The following is an 18,733-nucleotide window of genomic DNA, read 5'->3' as shown; positions in this document are numbered from 1 at the left end:
AGCGGATACTAATTTTGTAAGAGTCGAATAAGTTGTCACCTTTTTTTTTGGAGACGTCTCGGACGTCGCCCTGGAGTTCCCGTCTTGGTGAGAGCGCAAGTCATTTCTTGGTCTTTCATAGAGTCGCACGAGTCGCGGCAGTCGCGGCGAAGTCTCCTTTAGTGAACTTTTCAGGTAGAATTTATTATGCACCATACCCAAGGCTAGGCACACAATGGAGTGGTCATTCGTGCATGACATTCGACAGGGAATGCAAATACAGACAAGCCCACGCGACCTTACCGTGCATATTATTATTATTATATTTTTTTTTTGACAAGGCGTCAAAACAAACCGATTGTGGCCAATGGGCCCTAATCCTTGCAGACAAAACGACAAAACAAATTTTCAACTCGTATTATTTCAAATGGAAATCAAGCATTTGATCGTTGGACAAGGAACAAACTTGACCCGCCTTGATGTCCCTCTCAACCCAAGGGAATCAATGTCTGTTGTGGCAATGTTGGGGTAAATTATTGTGACGGGGCCATCGTGGAGAAAGTTTGGTAACATTAAAGGGGTTCGTAACATTAAAGGGGTTCATCGGCATTGACTTCCAATTGTCTTCCACAGCATAAACTGTTTATAGTGTCTCTTCTTCCGATGACGTCACACACTGACCACAGGTCGCAGCAGACAAATAATGGACTCTCTCTAATATCTACTTACCAGTTTATTGTTATTGTTATTATTATTATTGCTATTATTATTATTATTACTATTGTTATTATTATTGTTATTCTTTTTGTCAGTATAGCTACCAATATCATTATTTTCATGACAGCAGCAATCTTTGTGATCATTATCATCATCATCATTAATATTGTTATTACTATTATTATTATTATTATTATTATTATTATTATTATTATTATTATTATTATTATTATTATTATTATTATTATTATTATTATTATTATTATTATTATCATCATTATCGTCATCATCATTATTATTGTTATCCTCCAGGACTGGTATAAGGACGAACCTCCTAAACAGGACAAAGACGGTTTCTTTTACACAGAATTCCCCGTCCATCTCTTCGAGCTACTCCAGCAAAATGTGAGTTAGTCGTGGACTGAAGATGTAACTTTGTTCAATCATTTCTTATGGCTAAGAAGACTGAAAAACTTGCTTTTGACCGAACATATTTTCATCTGAAAGGGGCACATTCAAACGGCATTTTGTGCACGCAAGGTTTTTTTTTTTTCATGTCTGTGTAAATCCTTTGTATCAAAGTTACTTGTCAGTTATTATTCACACACACACACACACACACACACACACACACACACACACACTTATTCGGCAAGTGTGTGAACCGCGAGAGCTGACGAAATAATAATGTTTGATTCTATCTTACTTGTATGGACTGTCTGGCGAAATAGTGTTCTTGTTTGGGAATCACTAGCTAACCGAACGCTGCCCGAAATTGAGATTACTTTTTTTATGATGAGGACGCATGTACAAATGAATCATCATAATCTATCTTCATATGATTATACCTGTTTACTCATCTTTGCTTTCAGCTGGATGTAGCTCGAGTAATCAGTGCAGGAACATACAAGGCATTCCTTGGATATTGTCTGGATGAGGTCCGGATCATTGTACAGCAGTACGCAGGTGAGGCATGATTTGTAGGATATAGTGATTTGAAGTTGAGTAAGGATTGTGAAAACGTGTTAGATGATAATTATTATTCTTATGTAAGACTACGCCAGTCAAAATGAATCTAATTTAAACGTGTTATTATTTTGATTAATTAGTGCGGATGAATCTGCATGTACTCTTATGAGATACTTGCCTCCACTTCAAAAGACAAAATGGTTTATACAGTAACACTTCTCGAGGTCGCTTCTATTGAGCGTGTCTGTGTGTATCTTTTGTCTGCGTTTTTATTCAGTACGGTCATGGGCAGTCAAATGCTTATTAATCTATCACGCGGAGATTACCTATTTGGCAGATATTTCCTCTTTTATTCTTTGTTAGTGTTGTTGTTCTCTCTCTCCCTCTTCTTCTATATCTCTCTCCCTTTTCTCTCGTCTTCGTGGTATATACCCTACACTTGAGCGCTCAAGTGAAAATCCTGATTGGGGGCGTACAGCTGATCCGATCATTCCGTTTTGATTGAACTTTTAGCCCAGAATCGCTCCAGAACGCAGTCTGCCTTCAAAGAGATACCAATTATAACAACCACAGATAGACGCGTTCTTCATTGTTATCCTAATATGACACAGGAATGCACGCGCAACCAGTAAAGGATATCATTTTTAACAATGGGACTGTTTCAAAAGTCTTGTTTGTAACAAATTTTACCCTCCTATTGTTGGATCCTTAGTCATGTGTGAGAAAGACCGGTTTTATCTGTCACAAACAAAATTGTTGATAGCCAATCACTTTGATATTATCCGCATACTTTAAAAACTTCAGTAGAATTATCTCTGCTATAGCCTCTATGCTGGTACATGACCTTTAGTCATGTGTGTGCGATTTAACTCTTTGCAGTTGCTTCTTGTCTGGCAGTAATATCTCTCAAATAATTCTTATGTAAACTCTGCAACACTTTCATTTTAACGTGTGGTGAATAGAAATCAGCATTAAAGGACAAGTCCACCTTCATGTACATGTGGATTGAGTGAATGCAACAATATTAGTAGAACGCATCAATGAAAGTTTGTGGAAAATCCGACAATCCGGTCAAAAGTTATGAATTTTTTTAAAAGTATCTGCTCAATCACTGCTGGATGAGAAGACTACTACAGTGTGTGATGTTACATGCATACAACGATAAAAGGAAAATAAAAAGAGAATTTCACAAAACTTTACTTTTTGAATAAAGTGCACATTTAGGGACTTTTTAGTGGTGTATTAAGGATAATATCATTCCCCTCGCCTTCTGAAAGAGAGAAGTTGAGTGTTCTTTTGTTATGCGAGAAAAGAGAAAATAAGTTGAATTTTCTTTATACAATTTCATTATACCGTTGTACACGTCATGTGATATCACAAGCTATAGTAGTCTTCTCTTCCAGCCATGACTTAGCAGAAACTTAAAAGATTCATAACTTTTGAACGGATTGTCCGATTTTCCTCAAACTCTCACTGATGTGTTCTACTAATATTACTGCCTTCACTCAACTCACATGTCTAAGAAGGTGAACTTGTCCTTTAACGCTTCTCTCAAAAAGAATTTACAATGGTAAAACTAAAGACAGTTTACCATCCCCCCCCCCCAAAAAAAAAAGAAATAAAAAAGACGTGTAACTATTTGTGTCGATTGCGACTTAGGACTATCTACCAGCTGCATAGATTCAAAGGGAAGTTCACGATCGAAGGGGCAAAATGATTGCGCCGAAAGCACGTTTTGGGGTTGTTTATCGAAGGAAATCAGATTTGATTCTTGCTCTCGACTTCACCCACAGAAGCTATTGGGAGGGGGGGGGTTGGCGTATGATCAACCATTCAAAAAAAAAAAGACTAGTCGTCTCGTGAGTTTTAATATAAGTCTGGCTGTCCCTGTGTGAATGTGATATGAGGGTCGACTCAAGGGCAGCCCGTTGATGTGTCACTGCAGAGCTATATTTAACAAGGGCGATGAGCCTATCACCTCCCTGATTTAACCCGAGCCAGCTTCGTCCCATTCTTGACGGTCGAAACTCCGGCCTTCTGGTGCGGCATCTCGAACTTCTCGTCAGCTTGCGTAGAAAATGAAATATAGCAGAAACCACCGACGAATGTCGTAGATCCTACGTCTATTTTTGTCTTCGTAACCAATAATGATGTTAAGGTAGCACGTCAAGATTACCAAAAGAGAAAGAAACATAACAATCACACACACACACCCACACACGCACGCACACACACACACACGCACACACACGCACACACACACACACACAAATGAATAACAACATTATGAAACAGTTATACATAACACAGTGCACTCACTATTGAAAATTAAGTTGGAAAGCGTAATGAAATTAAGCAATGGAAAAAGAATGGAAAAGTAATTGGACTATACATAATATGGATGGTTTGTGGATCTAAAAGTGTCGAACACGACAAGAACATTTTTTTTATTATAAGCTACGAAAATCAACGCTCATACAATTATAACGAACTCAGGTGTGTAGATACAGTTTGTGCGTAACATAGGACGTCTCCGTAAATTATCAATATTCAAGATCCCTTTCAAGTTTGATTCACATTCCCAACGAAACACGGGAAGAGGACGATATGTGCACAGACTCATAAAAAGTATCAGGCATTGAACAAAAAATTCGTGAATAAAGGTGCAACATGTCAATGTACTCATTTATGCAAATCATAAGTTGAATCGTGAATACTTCTGTTTCAATGAAAAGTATGAACCATGAAACCTGTTGATAAAAAAAAGTAAACACTTTTCGCTAAATCTGTTATTCTGTCGTTTCGTTTTATGCAGCCGAAGTGAAGGCCTACATCCCGACGCGGTCGGTTGCGACGACGCCTCCGCCCTCGCCGACACCGTCGCCGAAGTCGAAATCGTCCACGGCCCTGGTCAAGAAGATCAGGAAGACAGTGGAGCCGCACCTCGCCCAGATCACGTCGGACGAGAAGCGGCAACAAAACAAACCCAAACATTACGTGCAATACGCAGTGAGTTTCCGCAGCATACTGAGAGAACTATGACGAAAATACCGATTATACTCAGTACTGCTAATACATTTATATAATAACGATGATAGTGACGGTGATGACGACCACAATAACAACAACACCGTCAATAGTAATGATAATGATGATGATGATGATGATAATAATAATAATAATGATAATGATGATAATAATACCACCACTAATAATTATGATGATAATGGTCACAATGATTACTCCGGTCATGGAAGTAGTAATGATGATAAACATAGCTATAAGAATAAGTATGATGATGACATATGTTTATTGTTGGTAATAACAGTAAAGTTGAGGAGGATTTTGTTTTTTTATTCCAGGATTTTTTTTATTGATGTTCCTTAAGATTAACCTTCTAGAAGATTCAGTCTTTGGTTTGTCCTTGGGTATTACGATTGTCATGGTCAACATTTTTGCACCTGTAGGATGCAAAAATTGAGACAGATAAAGACTTTTGTCCAAAGATGCAGGCGCAGGGCAGGAGACTCGAACTCGGAACCTCTTTCTTGAGAGTCCTATAAGATCGGTAATGCATTATTGTTAAATCATGGATACAGAATCAACTTAATGCAAGCAGTGACGTAAGAACGTGTGTTGCTTCATTACAAGACTGCAACTCTCTTGAAAAGTTTTCAAACTCCTTGAGAAGCTATCATATTACACACACTTAATATATCTCTCCCATGCTCTCTCTTTCTCTTTTTATCATCCCGGTGAATATAGGGTGCGGCGCTTAATAACTTCCTCACCATCATCGATTGCTCGCACATCTTCAAGCAGCAACTGACGCCGACGGCCAAGAAGGCTCCTAATTCGATCGAGGACAAGGTGATGCCGAAGCAGAGCCCCGAGAAGGAAGCCGTGGACGATGACGACGAGAAAGTCGACGACTTTACTTACTCCCTCAACACGATGAGGACGGTGACCGACGAGTGGTGAGGATATACGCCTGGGGCTGGTGTTTTTTTCTAGTCTCATAACGCGGGAATGATGATGATAATGGAGTGGTAACGATGATGATGATGATGATAACGATGATGATTAGGGTAATGATATGATTTGTGATAATGATAATTCTTATTAAGCAATGATGGTTTGGAAGATGATGAAGATGATGATGACGATGATGATGACGATGACGACGATTATAACGACGACGATGATGATGGTGATGACGACGACGATGATGATGGTGGTGGTGGTGATGATGATGATTACGATGATGATGATGATGAATATGACAGTGAGGACGATGATGATGATGATGACAATGATGGTGATGATGACGATGATGTGATGATGATGATTGTTTTTGATGGGGATAATCGTGTTTGTGATGGTGTTGCTGATGGATATGCCATACTCAAGGATTACATTTCAAAATGAATGTGTTGGTAGAGAAGAGTCAAGGATTTCCAAGAACGGAAAGAGAAGGAGGAGGAGAAGGAGGAAGGGAAAGATAAGCTTCTGATGAACAATGAAGATGACTATCATTGGCAAGAAAGAATGAGATACGTGACACAGCGAGGACATATGGCTGCGAGTCCTTTTTTTTCATTGTTCCATATTCCACATTTCATATGAATGTTACATTCCATTTGAGAGAGTTCCATTCCAAGAGAGAAGTATAACACAAGACTACTAAATTGAGATGAGAAATAAACACATATGAGCAATCATGAATGAAGTGTAATATGATTGGAACTTCACTCAGAAGCCATCTGCATGCGTCATGATATAATTATGATACTCCTTAGGAATTAATTTCTATGCTATGCTCCCGAGAGGTGCAAGCGTTGACCACCTTCACTCAAGTCTGTAAACACAACTAGGCTTGCCATGAGAAACTGAACATAGATTTTAAACTTGTCTCGTCCCTCTTCTGCAGCGTCGAGATGTTCCTCAATGACCTGTACGCCGAAATGAAGCCCCTCCTCAAGCAAGTCGGCTCCAAGCAGTGGTAGGTACTCCCCCCCCCCCAGTCCCCATACTCATTACCTATAGTGCATGACACTGTGTTGTGATGCGATAGTCTATGACAGCGCTTACTAGTACTTTTTCGTCGCGTGCAGATTGACCTGGACTATTAAATGATAATAAACATTTCTCTCTACCTGGTGCCCTGTCTTGTCAATACAAATTTTCGTGCGCATATATATCCAAACATGATTGTATTTTTGCAGGTATTGCATTTACATAACGACATTCCTGTGTAGAATGAATTGCAGTATACCAGTGTTATCAATTCAACGGTGAATTTTCTTCTTGCTAGTGCAAATGACGTTTCATAAAAACAGAGAAAACTGAATTATCCTCATTTCAAACAGCGATGTAAATCTGATGTATTCTGCAATGATGGCTGATTTGCATTTGTAATGCATTTTCCAATATCAATTCAGATAAAGATGAAATCAAATGGCAGGACAATTACAAACACGGAAGCAATGTCCCATCAATGGCCCAATCGGTAACGAAAAAGAAAAAGAAATCGATTAGTTGTGTGTATGTACAGTGTAGGTATTTGTTGGTGTATGTGTGTCTATGCGAATATACGCATGTATTTGACAAGCTTCTTGAACTCCTGTGTATTTATCTCAGGTTCGGCATCAACAAAACGTCGTGCGTTGGAGATGTGTGCGACCTCATCACGGCCTACACCAGTCACGTGAGACGAGTGCTCATCAGTGATTGGCCAGACCGACTTGAACAGTACCTGCGGGTCGAGTACTCGAAGGGATTCTCCAGAAAGTAAGCTGGTCATACCCATTATACTGACGGTTCTTTTGTTTAATCATGTTATTTTTTCTTGTGTCTTCTGTCTGTCTGTCAGACTGTCTGTCTGTCTGTCTGTCTCTATCCACTGAAGTATTGTAGACTGTTATTGTACTTTTATTGCATTCTTATCTAATTTCATGAAACATTAGATGACATAGTCAAGCATTAACGGGGGTAAACATTATCGTAAAAGTTTAGATCTTACCCTTTATCGATACGATCGAAAACATCTTCAGGTGGAGTTGCATGTAATGCTACATTTTGCTGAAACTAATTGTTTCGCAGTGTGTTTTGAGTAGTGCCTTAATTTGATCTTGTACGCTAGCTACAAGTATGTGTTTCATAGGTGTTTGTTAGTTTCGTTTTGCTTGTTCGTTTTCATTTGTTGTTGTTTTTTTTTTTCCGCGAAGCCTTGTCGGGCAATATGACTGTCATTGGATTCCTTCCCTATCCTTCAGTAATGCAGTCGGTAACCGTGCTACATCACGAAACTTCTCTTTGTAAGAATGATAATGGTAGTTGTGATTATATTGCACGAAATCTATTAAATGAAAATCTCAAGGCGCACTCGAAGATGCAGGTATAATGGTAAGATAGGAAAATGGGAAAAGTTCAAATATCATGAAAAAAAAAGTCAACTCATTGCATTTCAAACTTACCTTCATTATTGCCCAGGGGAGTCTGTATTACGTGCAAGAACGCAAAAGACCGCCGGGACGCCGCCGACCAGATCTGCCTAGAGATGGACCAGGTGGAAAACACGCTAGCTAGTGTTACCAGGGATGGTCAGGTGGGTTGTGTGTACTGATCTCTATACAGGAAGTATCTAGATATCTCATGGGCCAATCGCTTTGAAGCCACGGCGCCGCCATCTTACCATGCACATAGCCGTTACACTTACAATATGTAGGGAGCTCACGACATCACGATCAGCACTACACGGAAGTCCCCATTGAGTATGTGCCTGGAACATGGCGGTGCGGCGGCTTCACTAGTCTTGTTTGTACAGCGTGAATGGGCCAATATCGGTCTCTAGAGATCGGTGGCTGTACATGTATGTCCGTGGTTAAATACTAGCCCCATCAACACTCATCGCCAAGATTACCTTGCTAGCTAAAACCAACAAGGAAGAAATAGGCAGCAATGTCCCGTGTAATCTCTTGATGTATACCTATATACGTACTTACATTATTTCTTTCAAAACTTACGGAAGTTCTTGCGCCGACTACACCACTCCGCTTGGCAACCAGGGCCCTGTTTGCAGGATAGCTGAAATCAAACATGTGTCAATTTTGAGTCTCTCAAAATAACTCTATTCTGACAGGCTGATATCTGATTTACGTTTGATGACATCTTATGCAACAGGGTCAAAGCTATAGCTATCTATCTATCTATCTATCTATCAATCTATCGATTTATCTATGTGTGTGATTTATATATATATATATATATATATATATATATATATATATATATATTGTGCGTGTCTGTATGTGTGTGTGTGTGTGTGTGTGTGTGTGTGTACCCATAGACAGACATGATTATTTAGAGAGATGAAAGAGAGTACACAGGTATCTATCTCAATTGTGTATCAAACTATCAATTCATTTACGCAGTGACTGTAAGATCTCAATTTATATTCTTCTGCCATTTTTTTTTTATTGTGTCATTTTAGACTCGCATGTCCGGGTTGAACATACTCTGCCGGATGGCCGAGGTCGTCAGACTAACTGACAAGTCCATGATCGATCTCGTGGTCACGGTGAGCATCAACCACATTGTTCTTTTCCTCCACCCCCCTTCCTCCGTCGATGACTCCTTGTGGACCTGCTGGTTCTATTTTTGCGAAATTCTTTGTGCTTTCTGTACCTTGCCTTTTTCCCGCTTTTTGGAACCCCTTTGACTGACAGTCTTAATGGACAAGTTCATTTAAGTATACAATCATAATGTTTGGATTGAATGAACGCAGCAATATTGTAGTAGTACACTTCAGTGAAAGTTTGAAAACAAATCGGACAATCCGTTCAAAAGTTATGAAGTTTTAAAGTATCAGCGCCACCATTGCGTGATTAGAAGACTACATAAGTTTATGATGTCACTGCAAAACAATGATATAAAGAAGTTGCAAACATAATTCAACATATTTTCGTATTTCTAACAAAATAAAAGAACACTTGACTTACCTCTTACAGAAAGCAGGGGGAATGTGAATAATATCACTCTGAACATTGTGTCAGTATCAAGATGTTAGAATGTGTATTTTCTATAGAAATGCAATTTTTTGGAATTCTTTGCATAGTTTCTTAATAGATTATTGCCGTACAGTGATGTCACAAACTGTTAGTCTGGTGGTAACGTGTCATAGTCGTGTACTCAAAGGTACAAAGGATATTATTTTGGGGACTCCTACGTTTCCCCTGATACCTATACATGGGACTCAAATTTGTGATTCCAACAGTTAGCCAGTGAAATATGTTTTCATCTATTCATTTCATTTTATTTCAACATTAAAAACAACAATCATTACAGTAAGTCATAGTTTAAGCCTTCAGGCTTGATGGGAAAAGACCCCAAAGTAAATACAAAACTTTCAGAACTTGAGAAATACGGTTATACAATATTATATACAACACAAATGGTATCAAAGCAGGCTGAAGGAGGAAAAGACTGAAGTACTGGTAGAATATACTAAACTATGTAGCTATTTACTATGCCTCTTTATTATGCCTATTTACTATGCTCTCCCTTTTTTCAGAGTCTGGTCCAGAAACACCCTGAAGTAACGAGGAAACAGCTGAAGGCTCTTCTAAGGCTCCGTGGTGACTTCAGTAGCTCCAAGATCAAGAAGGTGTGTGTGTGTTTTTTAAATCTATTTATTTAGTAAATAAACCGATTAAAAACAATATTGTAATTACTAATACGAACATTCTGTTGTGTTTGCGTGTGTGTGTTGGGGGGGGGGGGGTGCGGGCCGATGGGCGTCAACTGTCAATGCATTCTTACAGTGTAACACCATGAAAACTTTACACTAAGTTGTCACACATTAAGTTTTGTTTCCCATCTTTATCTCAATCAATAAATTCCAGAAGTCTTATAGTCTTGCTAAATCTCAACGCAACATTCCTTCATAGTAGCATGTTTGAAATGAATGGTAATGTACGATGCAACCATAGGTTTTCTCCTTTTTTATTGAGAAGACACCAGCAGATTGTTCACAGTGGAGTGGATATCTTTATCCCATATGCCGCCTGCATGCATTATCAACACTTTTTCATGCTATACTTAATGCGTTGCATCACTGCATGGTGCAAGGTAATGAGTACATTGCATTTAATCTATAGCCTTTCTGTGTGTGCTTGTGCGATGTATTTTCATTCCCGGCGTGTGATCTTTTATCTCAATTAGATCCTGGTCAACTCCATGGCACAGGACGATACCGATAGCATCGGCTATGGCTCAGGAGAATCGACTGTGACGATAAACTGAGATGTTCACAAACAACTCCTGGAAAACCTGCACACCGCACCGGAAGTAGTACCCGGGACACCGGAAACAGGAACAGTTACTAAAACATTATCGCGGTGCGCGCGCTGTGTATCAAAGTGCAAGTGAACATAATTTTAGTGACCAGTGACCTTATGATTCTGACATTGGAGCTACGTCGTGACGGTAAGAGGGGCTAAACCAGCTCAGCCGGACGAAGATGTTACTTGTGCATCATGTACAATTGTGTTTAAGTTGAGATTGATGATCTTCACGGCAGGGCATAGGGGCCTACTATGCCAAGAACTATATACATTACCCGTTTCCAGTCTGTGGAGTTGTCATGGAAACGTCATCATCTTCCAAGGCGAACATGCGATGTACATACTACAGGAGTGTACGTGATCGCAAATGTTTGAGCTAGCTATAATGCAAGTTTGTGTACAGAATGATGTGTTTAAAGTGTGACTGCAGCGGAGTTAGTCGTTGTGTTTTGCGAGCAGAAAATGAACATAAGGAATACGTACTAACCCTAAACATGAACTAGGTCAAGACTACCACACGCAATATCAATGGAATGTCGAGACGAAAATCCAAAAAGGTTGAACCTGGTGTGCTGCAACGTTTGAATTAATGGCTGACGTCATCTCAAAGATGGAACAGCGCCCTCACACATTCACGACAGCTGGCTGCAAGACAACACAGTGACACGCAATCATAATCTCCCTAGAAGCCCGCGCGGCTGGTCGCTGCAGACGATCAATGGAAGAAAAGAAAAGAAATGTTATATTTCAGTCCTTATAAAGTTTAAGGTCTGTTTTTGACGAGCTTCTCATCTGGGTAATAATTTTCTCTATGTTATTCACTAATTTTTCTTTGACCAAGTGCACTTACAGCAGAAATCTTTGAAGACTTCCCTGGCGGTAGAACGTTGGGTGCGCCACATAATGATTATTCTTTCTTGCGTATGTATGTGGCCCTCAATAAGGGCCTACTAAATCCCGGCGTTTCGGCACGCATGCTAAACCTTCTATCGCACTCCCTGCAGCATAAGTTTTGCCATACAATGGCTTCTTTCTGTGTGCTTCAGCATTATTTTGACGAGGGAATCTTCTGTGTATGAATTAAAGAAAATGACTATTATGTTGATTCCTAATATCCATTTTTGCCACAACGTAGGCTATATGAATGAAACCCGTAACACGTCGTAAGTCAGCAACACAATTCTCACATCCCCTCCATAATACTGATAATTATCCAGCGATATAAACATGCAAGCAAACAAACGAACGGACAAAAACTGATGGAAATAAAACGTACTGTTACAGTAGCAAATTATCTGTCATTACTTTCTCCTTAATTGTCAAGCAAATTCGCATGAATACGCATTCTGTGGCAAAAATAGTTTTCATGCATTTCACGTTGCTTGTGTTGTTAGAAAGAATAATGGAAAACTTTTTGGAAATCATGGAACGAACTGATCCCGTTAAAAAAAACAAACAACAACTTAAGAGTCCAGTCGTCAAAAATTTTAAGAGATTGAAATTATTGGAATGGACGCACAAATTTTCAAAGGTCTCCCTCTCCCTTTTCTCATGGACTAGATGGAACATATTTGAGCTAGAATGATCCAAATACATTGAAGGTCGGCGCATTTTGGTACTTATCTGTGTAGAATGATAGAAATTGTAGAAAATGTATGTTTAACAAACGACCCCAACAGGAGAAAAAGCGTGGGAAATACAATATTTTTTAACAGATTCATAGATTTCATCAATTGCAGACTTGAGGTTTACGAATTAATTCATGCTTTATCGCAGTAAATCAATTTCAAGCAAGTCATTACAGAGCCGCCATGTCTCTCTGATTCTCTGCAGGAGGCTTCTTGAAAACTGCAATTTTTTTTTCATGTCTGGATAATAGATTATTGCAGGGTCTTCCTCACCTTTTCATCATTTCTTTTTTTTTTTTCTCACCGCTGAGATGCATGTACGTATCCATGGTAACATGAAATAAATCTTCCTGCTTCCGTTTTGAATTCCTTGTGATTCCGACAGCTGATTGTCAACAGCTATGAAGTTATATATCCTGTCTACATGAGCCAAGGAGTTTTTGACATCATGCAAACCTATAAGACACGCAGCTTATGAATTAGACAAGTGTTGCTTCAATTTTTAGGATAACAGACTTATACATAGGGTTCTCTTTCTGTCAGTATGCAACTTTTTTCTCTCTTTCTCCTCGAGTTTATAACTCTGTCCGTTCGATTTTGTCGCGGTTGTTCCTTTGCAGGTGCCGATTTATTTCCTTCACATTCACTGCCTTATGTATAATATTATCTCTTTTTTCACGCTTTCTTGAAATTTATTCCACTTTGTCTCGTCACTGCGTCTCGTTTTACGAGGACAGTCGAGCTCAGATACCAGTCCACAACTGCCTTACTTTTGTATTTTTAGTTTCCTTAAATAACAACCAACCAAGCAAACGTGGTTTAGGCGCCTGCTGCCCATTACGAAAGATGTATAATTGCTATTGAAATTTTGTTTTCGTCAAAGCCCAGCAAAGTTTTATGTTTGCGATTGAGCCAGGTGTAGATACAACACGCATGTAAATTTCGCATGATAGCTGTTCCATTTTAGAACATTGTTTTTAGGTTCGTTGGTGGAAAGGGGTATTGGAAACATACGTTTTGTAGCAAAGACTAAGCAAGATTTAGGAAAGATTGAAAGCTATTTAGATATGAGGCTGAAACGCTGCCCCGTTTGGAAAAAGCAGAACACGGGTTTTAAAAGGCAGAAAAAACTGATATGCAATGTCGATGTGAGTGTGGGAAGATAGTTTATAGTAACATGAACTGTATGGTTGCTTGTGTCATTCAATGTGTATTTGAATATGTAGACTCTTCCGCTTGAAATTTACTATGATAATTATGTTTCGAGTTTTCGTGTGAATAGAAGTGTTTGCTCTATTTAAAATTGTCAAGTACTACTGCAGTGTTATACAGCAAAGTCGCAGAACGGATGAAGGGAGATCATGCACAATATTGAATTGTATTATCATTATTGTAATACATTAATTACATCTAAGTATATTGGCTAACGATTATGATAGTGTATAATCTGAAAATTATACCCGTTGTCAATGATGCTATTGACGGATTGGTTGTCCATTGGTGAAAAGCGTTAATGAGCAACGATCGCACGTTGAGAGTGGAGACGTACCCCTTCTTTATATACCCCCTTCCCCTCCCCGAAACCAAAGGGGAGATGACGCAGTGACGGAGGATGCTTTTATCCCCTTTGTAAACGTGGAGGAGTGTTAAAATCTCTCTATATGCCACCTACCAGAGGTGAATGCAAGGAGGTTCTGGGCCCCGTTTAATAAAAAGTTGATATGATAGCAACTTTTTCTGGAATGGCAGTTGTAATAGTAACGATGAGAATCCAGCTTCCTGATTGGCTGTTGCTATGGGAAGTTGCCATTCCAGCGAGAGTTGCCATCCTAACGTCTTTTATGAAATGGGGCCCAGGACATCTAATGTGCCGAAAGCTATGGCAATTTTGATTCGTAAATAATTGCAGCAATACATTGTGATATCCTAGACCAAACGTTCATTTAGAGGTGTTACGTATATAATAATGATCTTCGCCCTACGTGCGGTGCGAATTGTATCAACAGGTGTAAATGTAGTCTCATTCAGCTAGGCATGACTGAATACAACTTTTGAAGTTTCTGCAGTGTCCAACGTATCCGATGTCGACTAAAAATGGATATGCGTTTGTCCGTAAAATGTACAGGATTGCAATAATTTGAGAATTAAAATGTTATTTTGGGTTCTTGGTTGATAAGAAAATTACAGTGTCCATCAGGTGTTACAACCAAGCTGGAATTTCAGACTAAAACTTGATAGCATTTTTTAGTACGTGGCAAACGCTTGTTAGTATGTCATATTCTTGCCGAAAGTTATATTTATACGAACAGAGTAAAAACCTATATATGTACATTGTGATCAGATTTAAGTAAGAACTACAACAAACAATAACAATTGTGACCAAACTGTATATTTTCTTATACTGTATGTATTTCTTTATCATGGTACTGTCTGTATTTATGTTACGCTGAAAAAAAAAAATATCACAGGAATGAATCATTGATTTTAGACAAAATATAGATATCGAGGGTGTAGTACGGAAAGATTTGTGATACTGATTTAAAACTGGTGGAGAATATTTTACAAATTGAAAGACTGGAATATGAATCGATCTGTATGGTTAATTCGAAATTCCGTCTTCTAATAATTAATTGGTACAATCGGATAATGTAGGTAATTACTATTTACGTACTCGACCGACCTGTTTCTGGAAGTGGTGTTAGAACTTATTCTCAAAATGTGACTGAAATGAACTGTAAGGTGTGTAATTAATGTTTTCATGTAATTCAACTTGCCTGTTGTGCATCATGTGCAAAGCCTAATAAAGCAATCTAAAGAAAAACAAGACTACACTGTGTAAAGTGTATGACAGTTTCCTGACTGTGTGAGTGAATGGTTATGAAAGTGGAAAAAAAAAACCCCAACAAATTGATTAAAACTAGTATTATCTTCATTGAGTTAGAAATTGAGGACGATTAATTTGGTTTAAGCTACATACCCTTCTCAAGAATTCGAGCTATGTCTATACATACACAAGCGATTATAGATACGTACACGCTGACACACGCATTCTTATAGATTGATGTCAAACAGTAAAAATGGTCTGTTTGTTTGGTCAAGAGTACTGGACTCTCTCAAGTTCTTGTTTAACTTCCATAAATGGGCCGTCAACTTTCGACTCCAGATCTTGGACCTCCTGAGTTTACATACAATGTACCCCCCGAAAATCCCGTCTTCACTGCGAACACTCACAACAACCCCCCCCCCCCCCCCCACACACACACACACATGCACACGCGCACGAGGGCACACACACACACACACACACACACACACACACACACACACACACACACACAAACTCCTTCACACATCCATTCTGAAGCCGCAAGGGATACATGGAGGGCCTATTCTAGCAACATGTATATAACACCATTAAACACCACTTTGCAGGAAACCAAGGGTACGCCGGATGTCACTTTTAGGCCAAAGAACGGTCATTTTAATAATGTCCTTCTGCCGATAGCAGCAACCACCTAAGACAAGTTCATTTCAGTTTCAATAATCTCTTTGTCACCTGGATCTTTACAGTACATTGTTGACCAGCGCCCTCACACGACAATTTACAAAGATAATTGATGCAAATTTCTTCATGCGAGGGCGGCGAAAGAAAACATACAGAAAGTAGGAAGAAAGCACGCTATAATACAGGATTGCAGCTCTTCAGAATTCGGTGAAGTTTAGTATGAGAGAACACTGTATATGATGGCCTCATAGATAAGAAAAACATCACAATACAAGCCAGAATTTCTGCTTATTTCTCTGGAAAAAGGGAAATAACTACAACAGCAACAGCAGCAAACAAAACTTTTTATTTTTCCTCCACTCTCTCTTTCTCCCAATGTTTGAACACGACTTCCGGTAATGTAAACATCCTATATACAAGACATGGTCAAATCCGGTAGCACTTTTATAATCCAGATAAAGACATGTGACTTGATTTTTGTTGTTTTGTTCTGGTTTTTTTTTTTTATGTTCATAAAAAAAAAAAAAAAAAAAAAAAAAAAAAAATTGGTACATACACGTACCAATTTGTTTGCATTTTCCTCTCTCTATATATCGTACAGGGAGAGAGTATGTGTACAGATTATGAAATGTATAAGCATATTGCATAATTACCAGATTGGTTGTCAGTTCATATGGTTCCAGAATTTCTAACCAAGCCGATAGGAAAAAACAACAACAAACAAGCAAACAAACAAACAAACACACGAACCTTATGAATAGCATATAGGTGTTGCTGATTCTTGCATTAGCAAACAGGACCTGACCGCACAGAAAACTTTTTTACAGTCTGGGTACACCAACCTGAACAAATATAATACTAGGCTCCATGAAAATTGAAATTAAGGAGGAGCATAGAAATATAGGATGAAATTATGTCAGTATAAAGTTTGTTCACATAAAACATATTGATGGCATTAGTAGCAAAATAGAGATTACCTCATAATATAAAATATACCTGAATGGTAGGATTTATCATAGGCTTATAAGAAAACGTTAATCATGAGGTTTACTGTTCAGCATAGCTTTCAATACAGTCACCCATTCAAAAACATGCCTTTATGAATTTCTGAACACTCGCATGATAGAACTGCAAACCAGCCGTAAGTGAAAAAAAGCATACACAAGCCAAGATGTTACAACAAAATAAGTAAATATGAATGATGTAAGCAAGCCACAGGGCAGAGGAGGACAATGAAACAATATGAAATGTCCTGTGCATGAAAACTTGTATCACATTTGTCCAATGTACAACAGTCAGCACAAAGAATTATAGCAGTGAGTACACCATCCAACCCTTCTGAAACAAATAGCTGTAAAAGAAAACAAACATACAAAGACAAATAATTCAGTGGCAGATCCAGGGGAGCGCAGTAGGCACGCCCCCACTTATTATCTTTTTTTGTTAAAACAAAAGAAATAAAAAGAAAAAATGGGGGGGGGGTGATGCACCCCCTTTACTTTAGTAAAGCCCCCCCCCCTCCCCCCCCCCCCCCCACATGTTATCACTAACACAGCCATTCCCATCCCCATGAAGAGAGTAATTCTTTCCCTACCAGGGTCTGAAATCCTTATAGACTAATAGCACACAGGACCCCATTCCCACCATGATCCTGTCACTACCCAGGGTCTGAAATCATCATAGACTAATAGCACACAGGATTCCATCCCCACCATGATCCTGTCAGCATTGGGTTAAAGGTGAATCGTAGTTCTCACAAGGGTTCAAAATTCATCTTCCATCATTTGGAATTTGGTTACAATACATCGAAAGGGTCTAACAAGAAACCTGCTTGGCTGACACATTTTGCCGAGATAATGAGGTGTTTCTGAGAAGTTTGATGTCATTAAGTATAAAATAATTTAGATGAGAATACCCAACTTTTATCCCTGAAGTGCAATCCCTATCCAGTACATTGTGTTTGGTAGGTACAACATTACATGACAAGTAGATCATGTCCTCAGAGTACCAGAAGCATTTTTCCCAACAAGCTGCATGTGACTCAGGCTCATATGGAATATTGATGATATCCCGCTAGCGCTAATTTTGTTATTAATTATGAAATATCACATACTAGCAATTACAATGGAAATGCTCAGAGATTGCAATACTGTCAGCGTATCATTTTTGGCTAATATTTTGCATTTTCTTCACCCAATTGAAATCATTTTACCACAGCATTCCTTCACATATTTCTTATGCATAATATGTCTATTTTACAGCAACAATTGGCAGTTTCTGCAGGCATATGGAATACCAGCAGAATTTTTAGTGTACTGGGAGACTGAATTCTGGATATGAGTGGCTGAATTGCAGTCAGTGAAGCCTTCTTTCTGTGCTATCAAGCATTTGCCATAAAAATGATATACTGGTGAAAACAGCAATTGTTCACTGCAAATTCCCATGGCTGAGAAAAATTGAATGGGGCAAAAAAGATCCTGTTGTGAAATAGCAAGTGATGGCCACTAAACGGTTTTCACTGAATCTAGAAGGAAGAAGATGAAACAGAAATCCGATTACAAATATGATTAAAAAACAAAACAAAACAAAAT

General features: G+C 38.7%; 1 protein-coding gene across 1 annotated transcript in view; it reads left to right on the top strand.

The window, feature by feature from the left end:
- Positions 1 to 10,996, top strand: part of LOC140240023 (exocyst complex component 3-like) — a 63,429-nt gene extending 52,433 nt beyond the window's left edge. The window contains exons 12-21 of the mRNA XM_072319835.1: positions 1,009 to 1,101; positions 1,569 to 1,662; positions 4,481 to 4,674; positions 5,431 to 5,642; positions 6,596 to 6,667; positions 7,306 to 7,455; positions 8,158 to 8,272; positions 9,158 to 9,244; positions 10,238 to 10,330; positions 10,888 to 10,996. Coding sequence (XP_072175936.1) covers positions 1,009 to 1,101; positions 1,569 to 1,662; positions 4,481 to 4,674; positions 5,431 to 5,642; positions 6,596 to 6,667; positions 7,306 to 7,455; positions 8,158 to 8,272; positions 9,158 to 9,244; positions 10,238 to 10,330; positions 10,888 to 10,968 — 1,191 coding nt within the window. The 3' untranslated portion in view covers positions 10,969 to 10,996. The remainder of the gene's footprint in view (positions 1 to 1,008; positions 1,102 to 1,568; positions 1,663 to 4,480; positions 4,675 to 5,430; positions 5,643 to 6,595; positions 6,668 to 7,305; positions 7,456 to 8,157; positions 8,273 to 9,157; positions 9,245 to 10,237; positions 10,331 to 10,887) is intronic.
- Positions 10,997 to 18,733: the final 7,737 nt, after the last annotated feature.

Source organism: Diadema setosum, chromosome 16 (genome assembly GCF_964275005.1).
Source record: "Diadema setosum chromosome 16, eeDiaSeto1, whole genome shotgun sequence".
Taxonomy (NCBI): Eukaryota; Metazoa; Echinodermata; class Echinoidea; order Diadematoida; family Diadematidae; genus Diadema; species Diadema setosum.
The sequence above is the reverse complement of the archived record's forward strand: the minus strand, read 5'-3'. Positions and strand labels throughout refer to the sequence as shown.